The sequence below is a fragment of the Ranitomeya imitator genome, chromosome 3, assembly GCF_032444005.1.
Source record: "Ranitomeya imitator isolate aRanImi1 chromosome 3, aRanImi1.pri, whole genome shotgun sequence".
In the NCBI taxonomy this organism is placed as follows: domain Eukaryota; kingdom Metazoa; phylum Chordata; class Amphibia; order Anura; family Dendrobatidae; genus Ranitomeya; species Ranitomeya imitator.
Genome location: NC_091284.1, coordinates 533152120 through 533178020, shown reverse-complemented (window position 1 = coordinate 533178020; position 25901 = coordinate 533152120). Strand labels below are relative to the sequence as shown.

General features: G+C 42.3%; 1 protein-coding gene across 1 annotated transcript in view; it reads left to right on the top strand.

The window, feature by feature from the left end:
* The window catches only part of VWA3B (von Willebrand factor A domain containing 3B), a 430059-nt gene that overhangs the window by 367064 nt on the left and 37094 nt on the right, over positions 1 to 25901 (top strand). The window contains exons 28-29 of the mRNA XM_069757817.1: positions 14811 to 14905; positions 16174 to 16333. Coding sequence (XP_069613918.1) covers positions 14811 to 14905; positions 16174 to 16333 — 255 coding nt within the window. The remainder of the gene's footprint in view (positions 1 to 14810; positions 14906 to 16173; positions 16334 to 25901) is intronic.

The window sequence follows — 25901 nt, the reverse complement described above, 5'->3', positions numbered from 1 at the left end:
TCAGCCACTGTTACATCCCCCTGTGAACCGAAGGACCCGGAACCGAGTACCCCACTGCCCTTGGGGGCGCTCCACATCTCCATGATGGGATTAGACATCACACGAGTCTGGGGCGTATCATTCATGGCCATGATGCGATTAGATACAAGGGTCTGGGGTATATCACCCATGCCCATGATGGGATTAGATACGAGTCTGGGGTGTATCACGCAGAATGGGGATTAGATACATGGTTCTGAATCGTATCATGCAGGATGGTGAATAGTTACACTCGTTTGGGTCATATCATGCAGGATGGGGATTAGATACACTGGTCTGCGGCAGATCACGCAGAATGAGGATTGGATACAGGGGTCTGAAGCAAACAGGATGGGAATTAGATACATGGTTCTGGGGCATATCACACAGGATGGGCATTAGATACACTGGTCTGGGGTGTATCACACAGGATGGGGATTAGATACACTGGTCTGGGGCGTATCACACAGGATGGGGATTAGTTAAATGGGTCTGGGGTGTATCACGCAGGATGGGGATTAGAGACATACAGATCGGTAGCAGCACACAGCCGCTCCAGGATTTGCAAATCACATTAGATGTGCCAATTCTGGGGCTTCGCCTTCACGGTTCCCAATTGCCCTGGTGGGTAACGGTAGTTGGGGTTGATATCAGCTATGATTTGTCAAAAATCGCAACTGGCATCAAGCCCTGGGGTTCGTAATGGAGAGGTGTCTATCAGACACCCCCATTACTAAACCTATAATGAAAGAAAAACACACAAGTGGAATAATACATTTAATTTAAAAAACATTCCCCATGTCCCCTGGTTCACCAATTTCTTATTTTAAAAAACCAAAACAACCCATGCAGGTGAACAGTAATCCTGGGACTGCAGCATAGTCCACAAATGGAAACCTGAAAAAAATAAAAGATACCGTATTTTTTGGACTATAAGACACACCGGACCATAAGACGCACCCCAAATTTTCAGGAGGAAAATGGGGGGAAAAAAAATGAATGCGTCAAATTGGGGTCCGTCTTACAGTCCTGAATTCAGCTTACCCTGGGGAGGGGGGATCAGCAGCGCTGGTGGAGCAGAGTCACAGGGGGTGTTTGGTGGTCCGACGATGATATGACCCAGACTGGTGTGGCAGGTTCGGCGGTGCTCGGTGGTGCGGGGGCTCTGCCGACATTTTGTGAAAGTCCGAAGCCCCACACTTCCATTGCCTCGATGCTGTGGCCTCCAGGTAAATGGCTGCCGGATGGCACATGCGCAGATTGAGATCTCGGCAACAAGATCTCGTCTCCTGAGATCTCAGGACAAGATCTCATTGCCGAGATCTCAATCTGCACATGCGCCGTTTCCGGCGGCCATTTTCCCAGAGGTCACAGCATTGAGGCAATGGAAGTGGGGGGGCTTCACAAAATGTCACTGGAGCCCCCGCACCACCAAGCACCGCCATACCTGGTGAACTTACTGCAGTGTGGGACCATCAGAAGAATCGCCCGACTCTTGCTGCCACCTAGCTAATTGTAAGTTTAGTACATTCTGACTATAAGAAGCATCCCGTTTTCCCCAAAAAACATTTGGGAAAAAAGTGCGTCTTATAGTACGAAAAATACGGTAAATAGACAAGACACTTTCCCTCGATCACCAATTTATTAGAAAACAAAATGTTCAAACAAATGCACTAACAGGACTCATGTGGTTAAAATAGAAACACAGGTGCAGCATAACCGATGAGGCAGCCACTCACCAGCTACCAAACTAATGGAGGGGGTGGATGCTTGGCACATTGCTGCACATAAAAACTTGTATGTGGCGCTGTTCACACAATGGAGATGCACAGCATCCAGGCAGACCTAGTAGTGACACCCTTCTATTAGATCAGGCGGGCCTGCCCAGCGCTATCCAAATGCACCCTATGTGCACAGACACCACAGTTTACAAGCAGAAAATGGGCCCAACTGCACCCCGAAAAAAAGTGCAAAAAACACATGCAAAATTATTATGTGAGGTATTAGTTTATATTCTGGCCAAAATACGCAAGCTCATAACCCACGTCAAGGGTCCTCACGCTTATGAGTCCTATCTCTAAACAGCAAAAGCACAAAAAGAGGATTCAGAGATCCTCCAAAAATTAGAAAAAAACAGCAAAACACGGCAGAGGTTCTTACCTGCCTATGCCTCCAAACAAATGCACTAACAGGATGCAGTGGACCCATGTGCATTTGTTTGGAGGCCTAGGCAGGTAAGAACCTCTGCCGTGTTTTGCTGTTTTTTTCTTTTTGTGCTTTTGCCAAAACAAAATGTTCACACGCAGCTCTGACGTAGTCCAGTCATTCCAACAATGATCCCCAAATCCCATGTCCAAAGACAATGGAGTCTCATTCAGAGAACCAAGCACCATAGGCTGTAAAAGCAACCTCTGCGGGTCCCTCTACACTCCTCAAGTCCCAATGGTTCTGAACAGAGGTGACATCAGTAAGTGCACCGCTCATCAGAGTCGCCGAGCCCTCTGTATAATTGCCCCACAGAGTAATGGCCTCATATAGTGCACCACAGTGTAAATGCCCCATATAGTGCACCACAGTGTAATGGCCCCATATAGTGCACCAAGTGTAATGACCCCATATAGTGCCCCACAGTATAATGGCCCTATATAGTGCACCACAGTATAATGGACCCACATAGTGCCCCACAGTATAATGGCCCCATAAAGTACCAAACATAATGGCGCCATATAGTGCCTCACAGTATAATGGCTTCATACATATAGTGCCTCACAGCATAATGGCTTCATATAGTGCTCCACAGTATATTGGACCCATATAGTGCTTTACAGTATAATGGAATCAGATAGTTCCCCATAGTATAAAGGCCTCATATAGTGACCAACAGTATAAAGGCCCCATATAGTGCTCCTCTGTATAATAGTCCTATATAGTGATCTACAGCATAATGTGCCCCATAGTATAATAGCCATCTATAGTGCACCATACTATAATGTGACCCACATATTGCTCCACAGTATAATTGACCCATATAGTGCTCTATGGTATAATGGACCTATATAGTGCACCACAGTATATTGGCCCCATATAGTGCCCACAGTATAATTAGCCCCATATAGTGCATCCTGGTATATATGGCCCTATCCTCCTGGTATATATGGCCCTCCATCCTGATATATGCCCCCCTATCCTGGTATATGGCCCCCATTTTGGTATATATGGCGCCATCCTCCTGGTGTACATAGCCCTCCATCCTGGTATATGACCCAATCTCCTGGTATATGTCCCTAATCCTGGCATATACAGCTCTGGAAAAATTAAGAGACCACCACATCAAAACTCTGTCATGGGCAGCCCAATCTCCAGTCCTGAACCTCATTGAAAACCTCTGGAATGTAATCAAGAGAATGACATGACATGTTGTCAGAAATTTATAGACTAAAAGAACAATATGCATTTTACTCAAAACTATACCCATAAAGAGAAAAATCAGACAAACTGAACATTTTGCAGTGGTCTCTTAATTTTTGCCAGAGCTGTATGGCCCCATATATTCAATACATAGAAAAACAAACAAACATGTAAACTTACCTTCCTTGTGCTCCCACGCAGTTTTGCATCATGTTCAGTGTGTTCAGAGCACAGCAGTGTGATGATGTCACAAGTGTGTCACGCCAACCTGAGAGATCTGGGTGTAGAAGATCACTGCGTATTGTGAATCGCAGATCTTCCATTTAACCTGTGTATTTGGATCCCATAATAGATTATATTGGTTTCCTTTGCTGTTGATGAGATAAACGTAACTTTCTATGCTGGTCAGAAACATGCTGCTCCATTTCAGCTGCTTCGGATCTAGTCATTAACTCTTCCTATAAAACCTATCCAGACCCTCTCTGTCCTGCCAGTGAAAGCTCTGCTTCCTTGCTCTTAGGAGATGCTGTGCTGAATAGGAGTTTGTTGTTGCTATTGGAGATTCATCTTCCTGTGTTGTGCTAAAGCTAAGTAGTTGAAGTTTGGAGCTATGGTGTTCTGTAGTTTTCTGTTGTATATGTGTTGTATGTGTGTGTTTATCTCTTGTTCCCTTTTCCCATTTAGTTTATTCCTCCTTGTCTCTATTATCTATAGAGGTTTTCTGTTATCCCTGTTTTTTCTTTGTGTCTTATTTACCTTACATTTCTGTCCCATGCCTCATGGGTTCGGGGAGGAGACAGATTAGGGTATTTACAGGCGCATAGTAAGGTCACAGACTCAGGCCTCTCTACCTTTAAGAGTACCCCTGGGGCAGGGATAGTTAGAGTTCAAGCTCTAGAGACAGTTTGAAGCCCCTTTTCCTTACTGAAGACCATCACAGCGTAACAGATGATCTCCGTGCTTTGCCATGAATCGGTTGGCAGTGAGCGGAGATCACAGCCTGTACTGTAATACTGAAAGGCTGAGATCACCGCTCCCCGCCTCCACCACAGATAGTCACCTCAATTGAAAACCTCTGCTTCCCAGCACTTCTTCTCCCCGGCAGCGCCTGTCATCGCACACTCAGTGCATGTAATGACAGGGGAAAATGAACAAGAAGGTCACAGCTAGAGGCAGGCCTCAATACAAGAGATGCGTTCGCCATCCAACCGAAGGCTCTTATGCCCAGGGGCTGCCGTAGGTGAGGTGTGTAACTGTCCTGCTCAGACAGTTAGACCACCCAAAATAAAAATGGAAGCCCCCAGTTAAGAGACCACCACATCAAAATCATCCTGTCATGTGCAGCCCAATCTCCAGATCTGAACCCCATTGAAAACCTCTGGAATGTAATCAAGAGGATGATGAATAGGCACAAGCCATCAAACAAAGAAGAACTGCTTACATTTTTGCGCCAGAAGCAGTGTGAAAGACTGGTGGAAATCATGCCAAGACGCATGAAAGCTGTGATTAAAAATCATGGTTATTCCACAAAATATTGATTTCTGAACCCTTACTGAGTTAAAACATTAGTATCGTTGTTTCTAAATGATTATGAACTTGTTTTCTTTGCATTATTTGAGGTCTGAAAGCACTGGATTTTTTTTAAAATTTTGACCATTTTTCTTTGTCAGAAAAAAAATACAAAATGTATTGCTTGGAAATTCAGAGACACGTTGTCAGAAGTTTATAGACTAAAAGAACAATTTACATTTTACTCAAACATATACCTTTAACCCCTTAATCCCATATGACGTACTATCCCGTCCAGGTGACCTGGGACTTAATTCCCATGGACGGGATAGTACGTCATATGCGATCGGCCGCGCTCACGGGGGGAGCGCGGCCGATCGCGGCCGGGTGTCAGCTGCCTATCGCAGCTGACATCCGGCACTATGTGCCAGGAGCGGTCACGGACCGCTCCCGGCACATTAACCCCCGGCACACCGCGATCAAAGATGATCGCGATGTGCCGGCGGTGCAGGGAAGCATCGCGCAGGGAGGGGGCTCCCTGCGGGCTTCCCTGAGACGATCGGTACACGGTGATGTGCTCACCGTGTACCGAGCGTCTTCTCCCTGCAGTCCCCGGATCCAAAATGGCCGCCGGGCTGCATCCGGGTCCTGCAGGGAGCACTTCCGGGTCAGGATCAGGCTGCAGCTGCAGCTCTAATCCTGCCCGGCTGTATGTCAGATCACCGATCTGATAGAGTGCTGTGCACACTGTCAGATCGGTGATCTGTGATGTCCCCCCCTGGGACAAAGTGAAAAAGTAAAAAAAAAAATTTCCACACTTGTAAAAAAAAAAATAAAAAAAAAATTCCTAAATAAAGCAGAAAAAAAAAAATATTATTCCCATAAATACATTTCTTTACATAAAAAAAAAACAAAAAAACAATAAAAGTACACATATTTAGTATCGCCGCGTCCGTAACGACCCGACCTATAAAACTGGCCCACTAGTTAACCCCTTCAGTGAACACCGTAAGAAAAAAAAAAAAAAAACGAGCCAAAAAACAACGCTTTATTATCATAACGCTGAACAAAGAGTGGAATAACACGCGATCAAAAAGACGGATATAAATAACCATGTTACCTCTGAAAACGTCATCTTGTCCCGCAAAAAACGAGCTGCCATATAGCATCATAACCAAAAAAATAAAAAAGTTATAGTCCTCTGAATAAAGCGATGCCAAAATAATTATTTTTTCTATAAAATAGCTTTTATCGTATAAAAGCGCCAAAACATAAAAAAAATGATATAAATGAGGTGTCGCTGTAATCGTACTGACCCGAAGAATAAAACTGCTTCATCAATTTTACCAAACGCGGAACGGTATAAACGCCTCCCCCAAAAGAAATTCATGAATAGCTGGTTTTTGGTCATTCTGCCTCACAAAAAAATCGGAATAAAAAGCGATCAAAAACTGTCACGTGTCCGAAAATGTAACCGATAAAAACGTCAACTCGTCCCGCAAAAAACAAGACCTCACATGACTCTGTGGACCAAAATATGGAAAAATTATAGGTCTCAAAATGTGGAGACGCAAAAACTTTTTTGCTATAAAAAGCGTCTTTTAGTGTGTGACGGCTGCCAATCATAAAAATCCGATATAAAAAACTCGCTATAAAAGTAAATCAAACCCCCCTTCATCACCCCCTTAGTTAGGCTAGGTTCACATTGCGTTAATGGGTTAACGCTAATGGACAGCGTTGCACGGCGAAAATGTCACAATTAACGCCGTGCAACGGGTCCGTTAGCACAACCATTGACAGCAATGTGATTTTCAGGTGTAGCGCATCGCTAGAGCGTGCCATTTTCGGCTCGCGCTAGCAAGGTGCCATTCTTTTGTGGCGCGCCTCAGACGCTGCTTGCAGCGTCCGCGGCGCGCCCGAGGTCCGATCCCCGATCTTCCAGAGCGGGGACGTTAACGCGACCACTAAACACGACACCTAAAAAGACATTGTGTTAGCGCAATCCGCTAGTGCTAAACGGATTTCCCTAACGCAATGTGAACCTAGCCTTAGGGAAAAATAATAAAATTAAAAAAAATGTATTTATTTCCATTTTCCGGTTAGGGTTAGGGTTAGGGTTAGGGCTAGGGTTGGGGCTAGGGTTAGGGTTTGGATTACATTTACGGTTGGGATTAGGGTTGGGATTAGAATTAGGGGTGTGTCTGGGTTAGGTGTGTGGTTAGGGTTACAGTTGGGATTAGGGTTAGTGGTGCGTTTGGATTAGGGTTTCATTTATAATTGGGGGGTTTCCACTGTTTAGACACATCAGGGGCTCTCCAAACGCGACATGGCGTCCGATCTCAATTCCAGCCAATTCTGCATTGAAAAAGTAAAACAGTGCTCCTTCACTTCCGAGCTCTCCCGTGCGCCCAAACAGGGGTTTACCCCAACATATGGGGTATCAGCGTACTCGAGACAAATTGGACAACAACTTTTTGGGTCCAAGTTCTCTTGTTATCCTTGGGAAAATAAAAATTTGGGGGGCTAAAAATCATTTTTGTGGGAAAAAAAAGGATTTTTATTTTCACGGCTCTGCGTTGTAAACTGTAGTGAAACACTTGGGGGTTCAAAGTTTTCACAACACATCTAGATAAGTTCCATGGGAGGTCTAGTTTCCAATATGGGGTCACTTGTGGGTGGTTTCTACTGTTTGGGTACATCAGGGGCTCTGCAAATGCAACGTGACGCCTGCAGACCAATCCATCTAAGTCTGCATTCCAAATGGCGCTCCTTCCCTTCCGAGCTCTGCCATGAGCCCAAACAGTGGTTCCCCCCCACATATGGGGTATCAGCGTACTCAGGACAAATTGAACAACAACTTTTGGGGTCCAATTTATTCTGTTACCCTTGTAAAAATACAAAGCTGGGGGCTAAAAAATCATTTTTGTGAAAAAAAAAAGAATTTTTATTTTCACGGGTCTGCGTTATAAACTGTAGTGAAACACTTAGGGGTTCAAAGTTCTCACAACACATCTAGATAAGTTCCATGGGAGGTCTAGTTTCTAATATGGGGTCACTTGTGGGGGGTTTGTACTGTTTGGGTACATCAGGGGCTCTGCAAATGCAACGTGACTCCTGCAGACCAATCCATCTAAGTCTGCATTCCAAATGGCGCTCCTTCCCTTCCGAGCTCTGCCATGCGCCCAAACAGTGGTTCCCCCCCACATATGGGGTATCAGCGTACTCAGGACAAATTGGACAACAACTTTTGGGGTCCAATTTATTATGTTACCCTTGTGAAAATACAAAACTGGGGGCTAAAAAATTTTTGCGAAAAAAAAATAAATTTATTTTAACGGCTCTGCGTTATAAACTGTAGTGAAACACTTGGGGGTTCAAAGCTCTCAAAACACATCTAGATAAGTTCCTTAGAGGGTCTAGTTTCCAAAATGGTGTCACTTGTGGGGGTTTTTAATGTTTAGGCACATCAGGGGCTCTCCAAACCAACATGGCGTCCCATCTTAATTCCAGTCAATTTTGCATTGAAAAGTCAAATGGCGCTCCTTCCCTTCCGAGCTCTGCTATGCACCCAAAAAGTGGTTTACCCCCACATATGGGGTATCGTCGCACTCAGGACAAATTGCACAACAACTTTTGTGGTCTAATTTCTTCTCTTACCCTTGGGAAAATAAAAAATTGGGGGCGAAAAGATCATTTTTGTGAAAAAATAAGATTTTTTATTTTTACGGCTCTGCATTATAAACTTCTGTGAAGCACTTGTTGGGTCAAAGTGCTCACCACACATCTAGATAAGTTCCTTAAGGGGTCTACTTTTCAAAATGGTGTCACTTGTGAGGGGTTCCAATGTTTAGGCACATCAGGGGCTCTCCAAACGCAACATGGCGTCCCATCTCAATTCCAGTCAATTTTGCATTGAAAAGTCAAATGGCGCTCCTTTCCTTCCGAGCTCTGCCATGCGCCCAAACAGTGGTTTACCCCCACATATGGGGTATCGTCGCACTCAGGACAAATTACACAACAACTTTTGTGGTCTAATTTCTTCTCTTACCCTTGGGAAAATAAAAAATTGGTGGCGAAAAGATTATTTTTGTGAAAAAATATGATTTTTTATTTTTACGGCTCTGCATTATAAACTTCTGTGAAGCACTTGTTGGGTCAAAGTGCTCACCACACCTCTAGATAAGTTCCTTAAGGGGTCTACTTTCCAAAATGGTGTCACTTGTGGGGATTTCAATGTTTAGGCACATCAGGGGCTCTCCAAACGCAACATGGCATCCCATCTCAATTCCAGTCAATTTTGCATTGAAAAGTAAAATGGCGCTCCTTCCCTTCCGAGCTCTGCCATACGCCCAAACAATGGTTTACACCCATATACGGGGTATCAGCGTACTCAGGACAAATTGGCCAACAATTTTTGAGGTTCAATTTCTTCTCTTACTCTTGGGAAAATAAAAAATTGGGGGCGAAAAGATCATTTTTGTGAAAAAATATGATTTTTTATTTTTACGGCTCTGCATTATAAACTTCTGTGAAGCAATTGGTGGGTCAAAGTGGTCACCACACATCTAGATAAGTTCCTTAGGGTGTCTACTTTCCAAAATGGTGTCACTTGTGGGGGGTTTCAATGTTTAGGCACATCAGTGGCTCTCCAAACGCAACATGGTGTCCCATCTCAATTCCTGTCAATTTTGCATTTAAAAGTCAAATGGCGCTCCTTCCCTTCCGAGCTCTGCCATGCGCCCAAACAGTGGTTTACCCCCACATATGGGGTATCAGCGTACTCAGTACAGATTGTACAACAATGTTTGGCATCCATTTTATCCTGTTACCCTTGGTAAAATAAAACAAATTGGAGCTGAAATAAATTTTGTGTGAAAAAAAGTTAAATATTCATTTTTATTTAAACATTCCAAAAATTCCTGTGAAACCCCTGAAGGGTTAATAAACTTCTTGAATGTGGTTTTGAGCACCTTGAGGGGTGCAGTTTTTAGAATGGTGTCACACTTGGGTATTTTCTATCATATAGACCCCTCAAAATGACATCAAATGAGATGTGGTCCCTAAAAAAAAATGGTGTTGTAAAAATGAGAAATTGCTGGTCAACTTTGAACCCTTATAACTCCCTAACAAAAAAAAATTTTGGTTCCAAAATTGTGCTGATGTAAAGGAGACATGTGGGAAATGTTACTTATTAAGTATTTTGCGTGACATATCTCTGTGATTTAAGGGCATAAAAATTTAAAGTTGGAAAATTGCGAAATTTTCAAAATTTTCGCCAAATTTCCGTTTTTTTCACAAATAAACGCAAGTTATATCGAATAAATGTTACTACTAAAATGAAGTACAATATGTCACGAGAAAACAATGTCAGAATCGCCAAGATCCGTTGAAGCGTTCCAGAGTTATAACCTCATAAAGGGACAGTGGTCAGAATTGTAAAAATTGGCCCGGTCATTAACGTGCAAACCACCCTCGGGGCTTAAGGGGTTAAAGAGAAAAATCAGACAAACTGAACATTTTGCAGTGGTCTCTTAATTTTTGCCAGAGCTGTATAATCAGTGATTATTAATACAAAATTAAAAATCACGGCACTTTTCCATAAATAATAAATATCTTCATATAAAAAAATGCATTTTGTGTTTAGTCGTGTTATCTTTGATATTTTAATTTGTTTGATGATCTGAAATATTTAAGTGTGATAAACATGCAAAACATTAGGAAATCGGGAAGGGGCAAACACTTTTTCACAGTTGAACCTTTCTCTATTGTAAAAGTCGTCTATTGTGAAAGGCCTTTTATGCCGCAACCCAATTTTAACACAAGAGAAGCAGAATGCAGACTTATAGCTCTGGTGTCATCATATTTTCATGCAAGTATGCTTCATGCTTCTGCATTATTCATGTCATTTGCACTGCGCAAAGAGGCATTATCTTCATCAGACAGCTAGGTCTGAAGTACTACAGAATATCTCATACAACTTCTATTGTCATATCTCTCAGCTAAATTATATAATCTGCATTGAAATGTCTTAAAGGTAGGAATGAGATAAAAAGCAAAGGTTGTAATTACAGTGGCTTTCCCTACATCAAATATGCAAAATATAAAGACATATAATTACTTCACCATTTGAAACAGTGCAAAAGATAGGATTCTCCAGTGCCAGTCACTTGTGGCTCTGTGTAGCTCTGTCTTAAAGGGAAGGTGCCACCAGTTTTCTTGTATTTTGTTTTTTTGTGAAATTAAGCTTAAAATAGTAATTACAATGTATTAATGCAATGTTTGCACTGTTTGCAAACATTTCTATATGAAAAATATTATATATTTTTCTACAAATATACATATTTACCACTAGGGGGAGCATTTTCCGTTTTAGACCTCAAGCAGCTATAGTAAGATCTAGCAGCTTTACTGTTAGCAGCAAAATTGGGGCAGTAACTGCTGACATCACCATTTCCCTCCCCTTTTGGGTGGTCTAAATTGGGGCAGTAACTGGTGACATCACCATTTCCCTCCCCTTTTGGGTGGTCTAAATTGGGGCAGTAACTGGTGACATCACCATTTCCCTCCCCTTTTGGGTGGTCTAATATCCCTGGGGCAGAATGAAGAGCAGCATCACAGGGCAGCACCATTTTGTGTGTGACTGCCCTGTGACCTGCTGTCACCAGCAGTTACTTCATCAGAGGCACAGCTTGTTTACAGAGGAGCAGAACACAGTGGACTCAGCAGCATTTTTTGTGAATAACATTCTTGCCATCCCTCTTCCCCCACCTTAATCCCTGTCCTGTCAGCTGCCCTGCTCTCTCTCTCCAGGTGTCACCTCCCTCTCTGCAGGCTGTGAGTGCAGCTTACCAGAGATCACAGGACTGTGTGTGAGGGGGAGGGGGAGACACAGCAGGAGAAGCAGAGGACCTGCCTGCCTGGAGTACAGAGGAGCAGGGAGGTAAATCACCTGCACTTCCCACTCTCCATCCTCTGGCTCCAGTGAGCGCTTCTTCTGTCCTGCGATAGAGAGTAAGTGAAGCTCGGCAGATAGCACAGGGCTATAATAAAATGGCAGCTAGTCACACCTACAGCAGTGAGTTGTGCAGCCCACAGAGGCGAGCCCAGCTCACTGCTAATGCTGCTGCAATGTTACAGATAGGGTCCGAGCCGGTCTATTATCTCCTATGTCCATGGGATGCCGTAATCTGACACTGATAGTGTCCTGCTACTGCTGCAAAACCAAGATGTCAGCCCCCAGTGCATTCTTTAAACTCATATAACACATGAAATCTGTTTCACATGCATTTCAAACTTGCTTATAGCAGCATGTTATGCTACATTACAGTGATTTATTAATGATCTACAAACGCGGTACCTTCCCTTTAAAGGCTTTTGTCAACGAAGTTCCCTTGGCTTCTTATCTGCCATTGCCATTTAACATTTTTGCCATACCTTTTTACTGATTAGGCTCTTTTCACATACACATTTTGTAAATCAGTTTCTCTGTTCCATTCAATGGAGGGATGAACAACTGTGAAAAAAAACAAACAAAAATGAGCATATACCCTAGAGCAAGTAAATCAATAAATGGTAATAATACATAAAGAACTTAGTTAACGCTGTCTTGATAAAAAGAAAAAAGGAATTAAAGCCATCCCACCAATGCCATTCTGTGTTCCATCGGAATGGTCCTAACCTGTCTTTAGTATTAAAACCTTAACATGAGTCAAACAATGTCAATGTGAATATAGGCAGAGCAGGACAGGGCCAAACTGAGACACCCACACATGGGAAACTATACAGATGAAATACTTAGCTCTTAGTACAAAATACAAGAGAAAACAGTAAAACCAAAAAAACTGAGCTGGACTTTTAACTAGTATACGTGCAAAGAGCACATCCACACTGTGGCCATTTCATAGATAAAAACTAAGACAAAAACTATTACCTTATTGGTAGTTTATACTTACTAGAACTGTTACCTTATTCTGATGGTACTGACTACTATTGTTATAAAAAAAAAAATACAATTTTTTGTCAGAATAGAAAAATGTAGCATAGTAAATTTTCTGTCCAGTAAAAAAAAAACTATATGGATTATTTTTGCATTAAGTAGTAAAGGTGTATGCTACAACAGTATTTCATAAACATAATGGTAGATGGCAAGGCGTTGCTGGCATTTATCCCTGTAGATGTGGACCCTGTTTGTACCTAAAGTTAATTAAATTGCAGTAAATATGTTGTACAGTTTCTGTATCCTGTGACTTTATAGTATATTCTCTCATTATGTACACGTACCTACTATATAAGGGACAGCTGCGCAATAGAATAATAAGTCTGCGTCCGCTGGGTATTTGAGCCACACATACTGTACATGACATTTCAATAATTTTTTTTAATTTTCTGTCTTGGTCACATTTATAGTATGGAAGTGAAATAGTAGAAATGGTCGTTTCACTTTTCTTCTGAATATTGGGTCAATATTAGGCACCCTATTAATATCATCAGGTTCAAACTAAAAGAGATCCTTGACCAGCTGGTAAGCTGTATATATTATAAATAATAATAATTTTATGTCTACATATAGCACATTACAATTTTGAGGGAACATGAGCAGACAATATCAGACATTACAAAGTAACATATAATTCAACATATACCAAAAGTAGTGAGACCCCTGCAGCAAGCTTACAATCCATGAGATTTCTTTCTTTCCAACTTAAAGCAACCATATTGTTCTTTGAAGGGACTGCATCATTAATACATTGGAAAACATAAGGATCCAGCTCAACGAACAGTAAACATACTTTTATTCACAAAGTGCTTGGTGGAAGCTAACACAAGGCATTAGGGATGTGGCTTATATGACAGGGACATAAACCTGTTTTAGTTCTTTTAACACCCATATTTATGAATCCTGGATCCTTGTGTTTTCCACTGACTTGCTCCACGCCCTGATGCAGCAAATGAACTACAGATGTCCCATACGGTGAACTGAATATAATTTCTTGTCATTTCTTGTCATTAATACATTATCTGAGAAATTTTCAGATAGGAAAACCCTTATACAAATTTGTCTTATAATTTCGTAAGCACCTAAGTAGAATGAAAATGAATACATTTTCAATGGAAATCAATGGTTCATTTGCATTTTAGTGTATTTTAACCTTTTTTATTGGGAAAACTCTGAGATTGTATTGTGTTTGTGGTAATCTATGTTACTGGAGCTCTCCTGTGATGCTGTGTTCCTTTAAGGAATTAATGTCTCTCCTTATGGAGAGTTCCAAGCTGGTGTAAGGAGACTTATAGGCCATGCGTCTGTGACCTTTCAGCCATCAAAATCAGACCTCTTACTATGCACTCAAGAGGGGTAAACACCCAGAAACACATGTCTTCATATAGAGCAGGGGTGTCAAACTGCATTCCTCGAGGGCTGCAGCCCATACGTGTTTTCAAGATTTCCTTAGCTTTGCACAAGGTGCTGTAATCATTATGTGTTTAGGTGATTAAATTATCACCTGTGCAGTACAAGGAAATCCTGAAAACATGACCTCTTTGCAGCCCTTGAGGAATGCAGTTTGAGACCTCTGATATAGAGTGTCTGGTTTGGTTTTTATTACAAGACATATGTCAAGACTCAGTAAAGGGTTGATATTCACATTTAGGATTGCTGCTTCCAGTAGGTCAAGCTAAAGTTCCAATCCTCGTCCTCTCTACAGAGACAATTTGCTGTGTTCCTCTAGTGCCCTTGCTCAATAATCTGCATCTTTACTATTACATGTACATTAAGTGGCTTATTAAATATGAAATACATTTGTAACTGCTAGCTTAACAGGAGTGTGAGCTTGTGTGCAATCCATTTCTCCATGATTCTGATGTGAGTTTTTCCATAGAACGAAAGATTTTAAATGAAAACATAATAAAGAAACTGGAGGATCTGGCCTCACAAGTTAGCCAATATCAAAATGGACAAAAGAAGAATAAAAAAGTAAGTGTTCAAAAGTAAGCTATTGTAATACCTGGAAGAAGCTGTATAATTATGTGCATGTTATATGTTAATTACATAAGGCTGGTATGCAGTTGATCTCATCTAAATGATGGTAATAGTAATTGGGGACAAGTCTGGATATGTATGGAATGTAAAATAGTGGAATTACATAGTTTGTATCTGATGATGATAATAATATTCGTAATGACTATAATACAGGTGCTTCTCACAAAATTAGAAACATATATAGTTATTACAAACAGAGTGATCTATTTCCAGTGTTTATTTCTGTTAATGTTGATGATTATGGCTTACAACCAATGAAAACCCAAAAGTCATTATCTCAGTAAATTAGCATACTTTATATCACCAGCTAATTGTGGAAACTTCACACTAGACCTTGGAAATCAAGGTCCCAGAGTCTGGAGGAAGAGTGGAGAGACGCACAATCAAAGCTGCTTGAGGTCTAGTGTGAAGTTTCCACAGTCAGTGATGGTTTGGGGAGCCATGTCATCTGCTGGTGTAGGTCCACTGTGTTTTATCAAGGCCAAAGTCAGCGCAGCCGTCTACCAGGAAATTTTAGAGCACTTCCTGCTTCCCTCTGCCGGCAAGCTTTTTGGAGATGGAAATTTCATTCTCAAGGAGGACTTGGCACCTGTCCACACTGCCAAAAGTACCAATATCTGGTTTAAAAACAACAGTATCACTGTGCTTGATTGGCCAGCAAACTCGCCTGACCTTAACCCCATAGAGAATCTATGGGGTATTGTCAAGAGGAAGATGAGAGACACCAGACCTAACAATGCAGACGAGTTGAAGGCTGCTATCAAAGCAACCTGGGCTTCCATAACACCTCAGCAGTGTCACAGACTGATCGCTTCCATGCCATGCCGCATGCCAAGTATTGAGTGCATTTACTGAACATGTATTTCAGTAGGCCAACATTTCGGATTTTAAAATCATGTTTTCAAGCTGGTGTTATAAGGTATTCTAATTTACTGAGATAATGAGTTTGGGGTTTTCATTGGCTATAAGCCATAATCATCAACATTAACAGAAATAAACACTTGAAATAGATCGCCCTGTTTGTAATGACTCTATATAATATATAAGTTTCACTTTTTGCATTGAAGAACTGCAATAAATGACCTTTTTGATGATATTCTAATTTTGTGAGAAGCAACTATAGCTTCTACATGGATATTTTTTTTCCTAGATTAATCTTGACTTCAAACTTTTATTCATTTGTAATCTTTTTTGATAATTAGGCAATACAGGTATTTATTGAAGAACTAAAAGAACATGATACTCATCGAGACACAAGGGACTGCCAAGAGGATGAAAAAGACACTGCAAAACCGAAAATCAATATGGTTGAGCAGCTGAAATTGCTGATACCCATTAGGAAAACAGAAAAAGAGAAGGATGGTAAGCGTACGCTTCTTGTTCCGTTAAGTTAACTGCCTCATAGCGATGGTGAATGTCAGCATTGATTTTGCTGCTGGTTTGGAAGGAAAGTAGATTTGGAGTAAAAACTAGGAACTAAGCACTTTGGCACTTCACTATCTGTCAATAGCTGTGTTATATAACCTAACAACACTGGTACAATGCTGACATGATGTACTGACCTAGAATAACTGCAATAACTAGTCATTTATAAGCCAACCTATGGAACATCTCATAACACAAACTGCTATATATAAATGAATTTATATCACTGGTGAAATTAAACAAAATGTGGATGAACTGAAAAAGCTCTTGGCAAGAAAGGGAACCTGTGGTTGCAGCACCATCTGATTACATTATGTTACCCATATGACTATGGTGAGGTATTGCGGACCAGGAATTCAGTCAGTTACTGTTAGTAAATGGCGTAACAGCCCATATAATACTGTATATGTATTATATGATGATCTAAGCCTGTCTACAAATACAGATAAAGTCAGTAAAAGGCGGATTCTTTAGGAGCGCTGGATAGGTAGCCTTAGTGAGGGGAGGGCGCACAGTCCCCCTGCAGATCCAGCCGAACACCTCCGAAGGAGGACAGAAATAGGAAAAGGGTGACATTCGGTCAAAGGAGCCCCGAAAGGAAACTCTGACACCAGAATGGGGTTAAGCCACAACGCCTTTCAACGGAAGTACTGTCTTCATCATGGAATGTCCACCTGATGAAAACAGTACTTCCGTTGAAAGGTGTTGTGGCTTAACCCCATTCTGGCGCTCCTTTGATCGAGTTTCACCCTTTTCCTGCAAATACAGATAGGCACTTCTTAATGGAAAAGGTTGCAGGCTGATAACATGAAGCTTAGACACTTAGACTAATGTACTCTATTGCTATTGCCAGGTTATTCTGGCAGATTTACAGCTATGGCAGTGCTAATCACAGCTACTTCAAATTAAACCGCCGAAGCATGAGTTTTTATATACGGTAATATATGATGCTGCATAGACAGACTCCGAAATGATGACTTTGTAGGTTATTTTAGGAAAATTGTGTTTTAACACTGTACGCACACAGTTTTCATAGAATTAAGTGTCCAAAGTCATTTTGCTGCTGGAAGCTAGCCTTGGAGCTGTTTATTCTTTCATTAGGTTGAAATAGGCCCACACAAGAGCCAGATGTTCCATTTGCCTTGGCCACCAAGAAACAAATGCAGCTCAAAAGAGATTGATATACTTCTATATATACTGTTGGTTTTATATATCTACTATATAATTGTCTAAGGGTCACTTCCATCTTTCTGTCTGTCTGTCTGTCATGGAAATCCCGCGTCGCTGATTGGTCACGGCCAGCTGGCTGCGACCAATCAGCGACGGGCACAGTCCAGCTGCAAAATGGCTGCTCCCTACACCCCTGCAGTCAGTGCCCCCTCCATACTCCCCCCCACATAGCGCTAAAAGGACTGCCTTACACAGTGGCATAACGCGGTGTAAAGCAGTCCGTTAACGTTGCCATTAACCCTCTGTGTGACCAACTTTTTACTATTGATGCTGCCTATGCCGCATCAATAGTAAAAACCTGTAATGTTAAAAATAATAAAAAAAATAAAAAAATCATTATATACTCACCCTCCGACGGCCCCCGGATCCAGCACAGGCCTTTCCCGCTCCTCGCGCGCCGCTCTGGTCGCAATAATGCATTGCGGCAATGACCAGAGATGACGTAGCGGTCTCGCGAGACATCATCACGTGTTATTGCTGCTTGGGACCGGAGCGGTGCGCGAGGAGTGGGAAAGGCCTGGGCTGGATCCGGGGGGCCATCAGAGGGTGAGTATATAACTATTTTTTATTTTAATCTTTTTTTTACTAGGGATATGGTGCCCACATTGCTATATACTGCGTGGGCTGTGTTATATACTACGTGGGCAGTGTTATATACTGCATTGGCTGTATAATATACTACGTGGCTGTGTAATATACTGTGTGGCCTGTGCTATATACTGCGTGGGCTGTGTTATATACTGAGTCAGCTCTGCAATATACTGCATTGGCTGTGCAATATACTACGTGGCTGTGCTATATGCTACATGGGCTGTGCTGTATACTACGTGGACTGTGCAATATACTACGTGACTGTGCAATATACTTTGTGGCTGTGCAATATACTACTTGGCTGTGCTAAATACTACGTGGGACTACGTGGGCTGTGTTATATACTGCATGCGCTGTGTTATATACTACGTCGATGTGCTATATAATACGTTGGCTGTGCTATATACTACGTGGGCTGTGTAATATATTACGTGGCTGTAATATGCTGTGTGGGCTGTGTTATATACTGCGTCAGCCATGCAATATACTATGTGGCTGTGCTATATACTACGTGGGCTGTGTAATATACTACGTGGCTGTGTTATATACTATGTGGGCTGTGCTATATACTACATGGACTGTGCAATATACTATGTGGGCTGTGCTAAATACTACGTGGACTGTGCAATAAACTACATGGACTGTGCAATATACTACATGGCTGTGCAATATACTACATGGCTGTGCTATATACTACTTGGCTGTGCTATATACTATGTGGGACTACGTGGCTGTGTTATATACTGCATGGGTTGTGTTATATACTACATCGCTGTGCTATATACTACGTGGGCTGTGTAATATACTGTGTGGGCTGTGCAATATACTATGTGGCTGTGCTATATACTACGTGGCTGTGCAATATACTACGTGGCTGTGCAATATACTACGTGGGCTGTGCAATATACTACATGGCTGTGCAATATACTACGTGGCTGTGCAATATACTACATGGGCTGTGCAATATACTACGTGGGCTGTGCAATACACTACGTGGCTGTGCAATATACTAAGTGGCTGTGCAATATACTATGTGGGCTGTTCAATATACTACGTGGGCTGTGCTACATACTACGTGGCTGTGCAATATACTATGTGGGCTGTGTTATATACTACGTGGCTGTGTTATACACTACGTGGGCTGTGTTATATACTACGTGGCTGTGTTAGACACTACGTGGGCTGTGTTATATACTGTGTGGGCTGTTATATACTACGTCGCTGTGCTATATACTACATGGGCTGTGTAATATACTACATGGCTGTGCTATATACTACGTGGGCTGTGCAATATACTACGTGGCTGTGCAATATATTACGTGGGCTGTGCTACAGACTACGTGGCTGTGCAATATACTACATGGGCTGTGTTATACACTACGTGAGCAGTGTTATATACTATGTGGCTGTGTTATATGCTATGTGGGCTGCTATATACTACATGGCTGTGCTATATACTACGTGGCTGTGCTATATACTACGTGGCCAGCCATGAACAATCAACGAAAGGCGCACTCCGGCTGCGAATTGACGTGGGATTTGAACCACGGTTCGCTAATTGGTCTCGCCCGGCCAGCCGAATTCTGTGTATTCATTGTATTATACTAAACTCTTCATAAATAAACTACATACATATTCTAGAATACCCGATGCGTTAGAATCGGGCCACCATCTAATCTACTATTTAATTGTCTAAGGGTCACTTCTATCTTTCTGTTTGTCTGTCTGTCTGTCTCTCATGGAAATCCCGCATAACGCGGTGTAAGGCAGTCCGTTAACGCTGCCATTAACCCTCTGTGACCAATTTTTTACTATTGATGCTGCCTATGCATATAATGTTAAAAAAAATCACTATATACTCACCCCCCGATGGCCCCCGGTTCCAGCCCAGGCCTTTCCCACTCCTCGCGCGCCGCTCCAGTCGCAATAATGCATTGCAGCAATGACCGGAGATGATGTAGCGGTCTTGCGAGACCGCTACATCATCACGTGTTATTGCCGCTTGAGACCGGAGCGGTGCGCGAGGAGCGGGAAAGGCCTGGGATGGATCCGGGGGCCGTCGGAGGGTGAGTATATAACTATTTTTCATGTTAATTCTTTTTTTTGACAGGGATATGGTGCCCACATTGCTATATACTGCATGAGATGTGTTATATACTACGTGGGCAGTGTTATATACTGCGTGAGCTGTCTTATATACTACGTGGGCAGTGTTATATACTGTGTGGGCTGTTATATACTACGTCGCTGTGCTATATACTACATGGGCTGTGCAATATTCTACGTGGCTGTGCTATATACTACGTGGGCTGTGCAATATACTATGTGACTGTGCAATACACTATGTGGCTGTGCAATATACTACGTGGCTGTGCAATATACTATGTGGCTGTGCAATATACTACTTGGCTGTGCTATATACTATGTTGGAGTACGTGAGCTGTGTTATATACTGCATGGGCTGTGTTATATACTACGTCGCTGTGCAATATACAACGTCGGCTGTGCAATATACTACGTGGGCTGTGTAATATATTATGTGGCTGTAATATACTGCATGGGCTGTGCTATATACTGCGTGGGCTGTGTTATATACTGCATCGGTTGTGCAATATACTAGGTGGCTGTGCTATATACTATGTGGGCTGTGTAATATACTACATGGCTGTGCAATATACTAGGTGGCTGTGCTATATACTATGTGGGCTGTGTAATATACTACATGGCTGTGTTATATACTATGTGGGCTGTGCTATATACTACATGGACTGTGCAATATACTACGTGGGCTGTGCTATATACTACGTGAACTGTGCAATATACTACGTGGCTGTGCAATATACTACGTGGCAGTGCTATGTACTACTTGGCTGTGCTATATACTATGTGGGACTATGTGGCTGTGTTATATATTGCATGGGCTGTGTTATATACTACGTCGCTGTGCTATATACTATGTGCACTGTGCAATATACTATGTGGGCTGTGCTATATACTACGTGGACTGTGCAATATACTACGTGGCTGTGCAATATACTACGTGGCTGTGCTATGTACTACTTGGCTGTGCTATATACTATGTGGGACTATGTGGCTGTGTTATATACTGCATGGGCTGTGTTATATACTACGTCGCTGTGCTATATACTATGTGGGCTGTGTAATATACTGCGTGGGCTGTGCAATATACTACGTGGCTGTGCTATATACTACATGGCTGTGCTATATACTACGTGGCTGTACAATATGCTACGTGGGCTGTGCAATATACTACTTGGGCTGTGCAATATACTACGTTGGCTGTGAAATATTCTACGTGGCTGTGCAATATACTACGTGGCTGTGCAATATACTATGTGGCTGTGCAATATACTACGTGGGCTGTGCAATGTGGCTGTGCAACATACTATGTGGCTGTGCAATATACTACGTGGCTGTGCAATATTCTACGTTGGCTGTTCAATATACTGCGTGGGCTGTGCTACATACTACGTTGCTGTGCAATATACTATGTAGGCTGTGTTATATACTACATGGCTGTGTTATACACTATGTGGGCTGTGTTATGCACTACATGGGCTGTGTTATATACTGCGTGGGCTGTTATATACTACGTTGCTGTGCTATATACTACGTGGGCTGTGTAATATACTACGTGGCTGTGTAATATCCTGCGTGGGCTGTGCAATATACTACGTGGCTGTGCTATATACTACATGGCTATGCTATATACTACGAGGGCTGTGCAATATACTACGTGGCTGTGCAATATACTATGTGGCTGTGCAATATACTATGTGGGCTGTGTTATATACTATGTGGCTGTGTTATACACTACATGGGCTGTATTATACATTATGTGGGCTGTGTTATATACTGCCTGGGCTGTTATATACTACATGAGTTGTGTTATATACTACGTGGCTGTGTTATATGCTATGTGGGCTGCTATATACTACGTGGCTGTGCTGTATACTATGTGACTGTGCTATATACTACATGGCCGGCCGCGATCAATCAGCGACAGGCGCACTCCGGACGCGAATTGGTGCGGGATTTGAACCACGCTTCGCTAATTGGTCGGGCCCGGCCAGCCGAATTCTGTGTATTTATTGTATTATTCTAAAATCTTCATAAATAAATTACATACATATATACATATTCTACAATCCCCGATGCTTTAGAATCGGGCCACCATCTAGTATATATATATATATTTATATATATATATATATATATATATATATATATATATATATATATATATATATATATATACTGGAGCTATATATATATATTTTTTTTTCTGGAAGTATTAAGTGTGTCTAACAATGAAAAATATCTATATAAGACAAAATAAAAATGAGTGTTTTTAGACCTGTCAAAGAAGATTGATGTACTTCATCTGCTTAGTCTTCAAACAAATCCTGTCCTGATTAGAAACCTTAAAGGTACCGTCACATTTAGCGACGCTGCAGCGATCTAGACAACGATCCCGATCGCTGCAGCATCGCTGTGTGGTCGCTGGAGAGCTGACACACAGACAGCTCTCCAGCCACCAACTATGCGAAGTCCCCTGGTGACCAGGGTAAACATCGGGTTACTAAGCGCAGGGCCGCGCTTAGTAACCTGATGTTTACCCTGGTTACCAGCGTAAACGTAAAAAAAAAAAAACACTACATACTTACATTCCGGTGTCTGTCCCCCGGCGCTGTGCTTCTCTGCACTGACTGTGAGCGCCGGCTGGCCGGAAAGCACAGCGGTGACGTCACCGCTGTGCTCTACTTTCCGGCCGGCGCTCACAGTGCAGAGAAGCACAGCGCCGGGGGACAGACACTGGAATGTAAGTATGTAGTGTTTGTTTTTATAACGTTTACGCTGGTTCCAGGGTAAACATCGGGTTACTAAGTGCGGCTCTGCGCTTAGTAACCCGATGTTTACCCTGGTTACCTGTGAAGACATCGCTGAATCGGCGTCACACACACCAATTCAGCGATGTCTGCGGGAGTCCAGCAACGAAATAAAGTTCTGGACTTTTTGCTCCGACCAATGATGGCACAACAGGATCCTGATCACTGCTGCCTGTCAAACTCAACGATATCGCTAGCCAGGACGCTGCAACGTCACGGATCGTTTGCGATATCGTTCAGTGTGACGGTACCTTAAGAGCTATGTGTACAGTTGGCATAATTGCTTTGCTGTTTTAAAGATTAAGACCAAAGATTCTTTTTTACCCTGCAATGAGTCATTGAAGGCGCCATTTCGACAGGTACAGCAGAGATAGGTAGTAAGTAAGGAAAGAGTTGAATTACATTGCTTTTTACTTCCCGATCTGCAGACAGCATGTTATAGACCTAGAGAAGGTGAGCAGATTAATATATGGTAACATCCAAAAAGTTTGTATAACTAGAACTTCTATTTTATTCATATTCCTGTTAAATCTGGGGTTAGAAATCCAGTGGCCTGCATTATCAGTGATTGGCGTCAATTAGGGCAGGGGCAGATGGCCATATATTCTCTCATCTGAAAATTCGGCCTATTATGCAAATGACATGCTGATCAGAGTGTGATCATAGTGTACGCCGATTCTATCAGATGAGGAAAAGATGGAGAAAAAAATGTTTCCATCTCCTCCAATCTATGAAGATGTGGAAATTGGATTGCATTCAGATGTCATTCTAGTGCAGTTTGATATTTCAAGCACTCATTGACTTGCATGACTTAGTAAGGTTAATAGCATTCTGAACCTGCTTAATGCCTGCACTTAGAGCCGTGCTGCCGGGAGGAAATTAAAGGGAACCTGTTACCCCCAAAATCGAAGATGAGCTAAGCCCACCGGCATCAGGGGCTTATCTACAGCAACGAAATATCCTAAAAAAATATTTTATTAATAATTTCTAAAATTCTCATAGACAATTCAAATTACTTAAATGTATGCTACCAACATCAACCACCTAGGTTTGGGTAGGCTAGGAAAAATACAGGGAGTGGTAACAAATGTATTCCTGACACAGTCCCTGTTAGGTGGCCCTATAATGGCTCTCACCTACCTAACAGCGGAGGTTGGCACCCTAAATTACGATATGGCGCCCCCGCTCCACGTCGACTGTCCCTTCTAGCCCTACTAGGCCCTACCAACTACCCACGCCCAGGACCTGGGCAAGCAAATATATCCTCATATTATTCTAATTGGTTGTCTGCTTATCTACAGCATTCTGGAATGCTGTAGATAAGCCCCCAATGTATCCTGAAAGATGAGAAAAAGAGGTTAGATTATACTCACCCAGTGGCTGTCCTGCTGTGGTCCGGTCCGATGGGCGTCGCGGTCCGGTCCGGGGCCTCCCATCTTCTTACGATGATGTCCTCTTCTTGTATTCATGCTGCAGCTCCGGCACAGGCGTACTTTGTCTGCCCTGTTGAGGGCAGAGCAAAGTACTGCAGTGCGTAGGCACCGGGAAAGGTCAGAGAGTCCCTCAACATTGCAGACAAAGTACACCTGCACCAGAACCACAGCAAGAAGACAAGAAAAGGACGTCATCCTATGAAGATAGGAGGCCCCGGACCGCGACGCCCATCGGATCGGACAGCCCACTCAGGTGAGTATAATCCAACCTCTTTTTCTCATCTTTCAGGATACATCGGGGGCTTATCTACAGCATTCCAGAATGCTGTAGATAAGCCCCTGATGCTGGTGGGCATAGCTCATCTTCGATTTTGAAAGGATCTGAATGCTATTAACCTGAAGATTAACCCCGTATCTGCAGGTTAATAGTGTTTTTTCACATGACCGGTTCAGAAATAAAGTAGCAATCCAGCAATTTGCTTGAATATAAAATACCTACTATCCAGATACATCACCCATCAAAAATATTTCAGTGACCTGTCAGTCAGAGACACGAGGCAGGCCGTGGACGAAGAATAGGGAGAGAGGCTGGAGAGCTGTAAGTGTAGCACCCACCCACTGCACTTACAACTCATTACAAGATAATTTCATCAATAGATTTGTCTAAAACAGTAAAACTTATTTCTACAGGAAAGTAAGGATTTAATCAATATTAAAGTACCTTTGCACAAATGCCTTTAGTTTAGGGTATAAAATCCTGATGATAGGTTCTCTTTAAGCCAGGCAGCCACATAATAACTAATATCTTTCCTATCTAACCTATAAACTTTGTATACTTGGATCAACAATATTTCAATTACAAGAGAGCAATAAATCCGTGGTAGTCTCCTCTGTCAGCAATAACTAATAGACCAGGCACAAGGGCTTATTTTTAGAGTTTGCATAGATAAAAGTTCCACCTCTGCTATGGTGGAAGGGCTCATGGTTTCATATCCCAAATAGAATTATTATAAAGTAGCATACAAATAGCAAATAGAAAATGGCACTCACCAAGTACTGCAAAAATAGCATTCTATAATCCATTAGGAATACAAACAAGATGTCAGGCAGGGAGTGGGCAAGGAGATGGTACAGGACAATGGCCATTTCACGCTGTCAAGGCGCCTTCTATGGGTCCGTCTCCAGTAAGTGCTGCTGTTGACTGATTTGTTCTGTACATGGGAAAAGATACATGCATTTGAAGAATTATTATAAAAGCATGTAATAGGCTGGGAAACAGTTTTAAATGGGGCCAAGTTTTAAGTTACCTTTCTGATTGGGCTTTGTGAAACCCAAAATGTC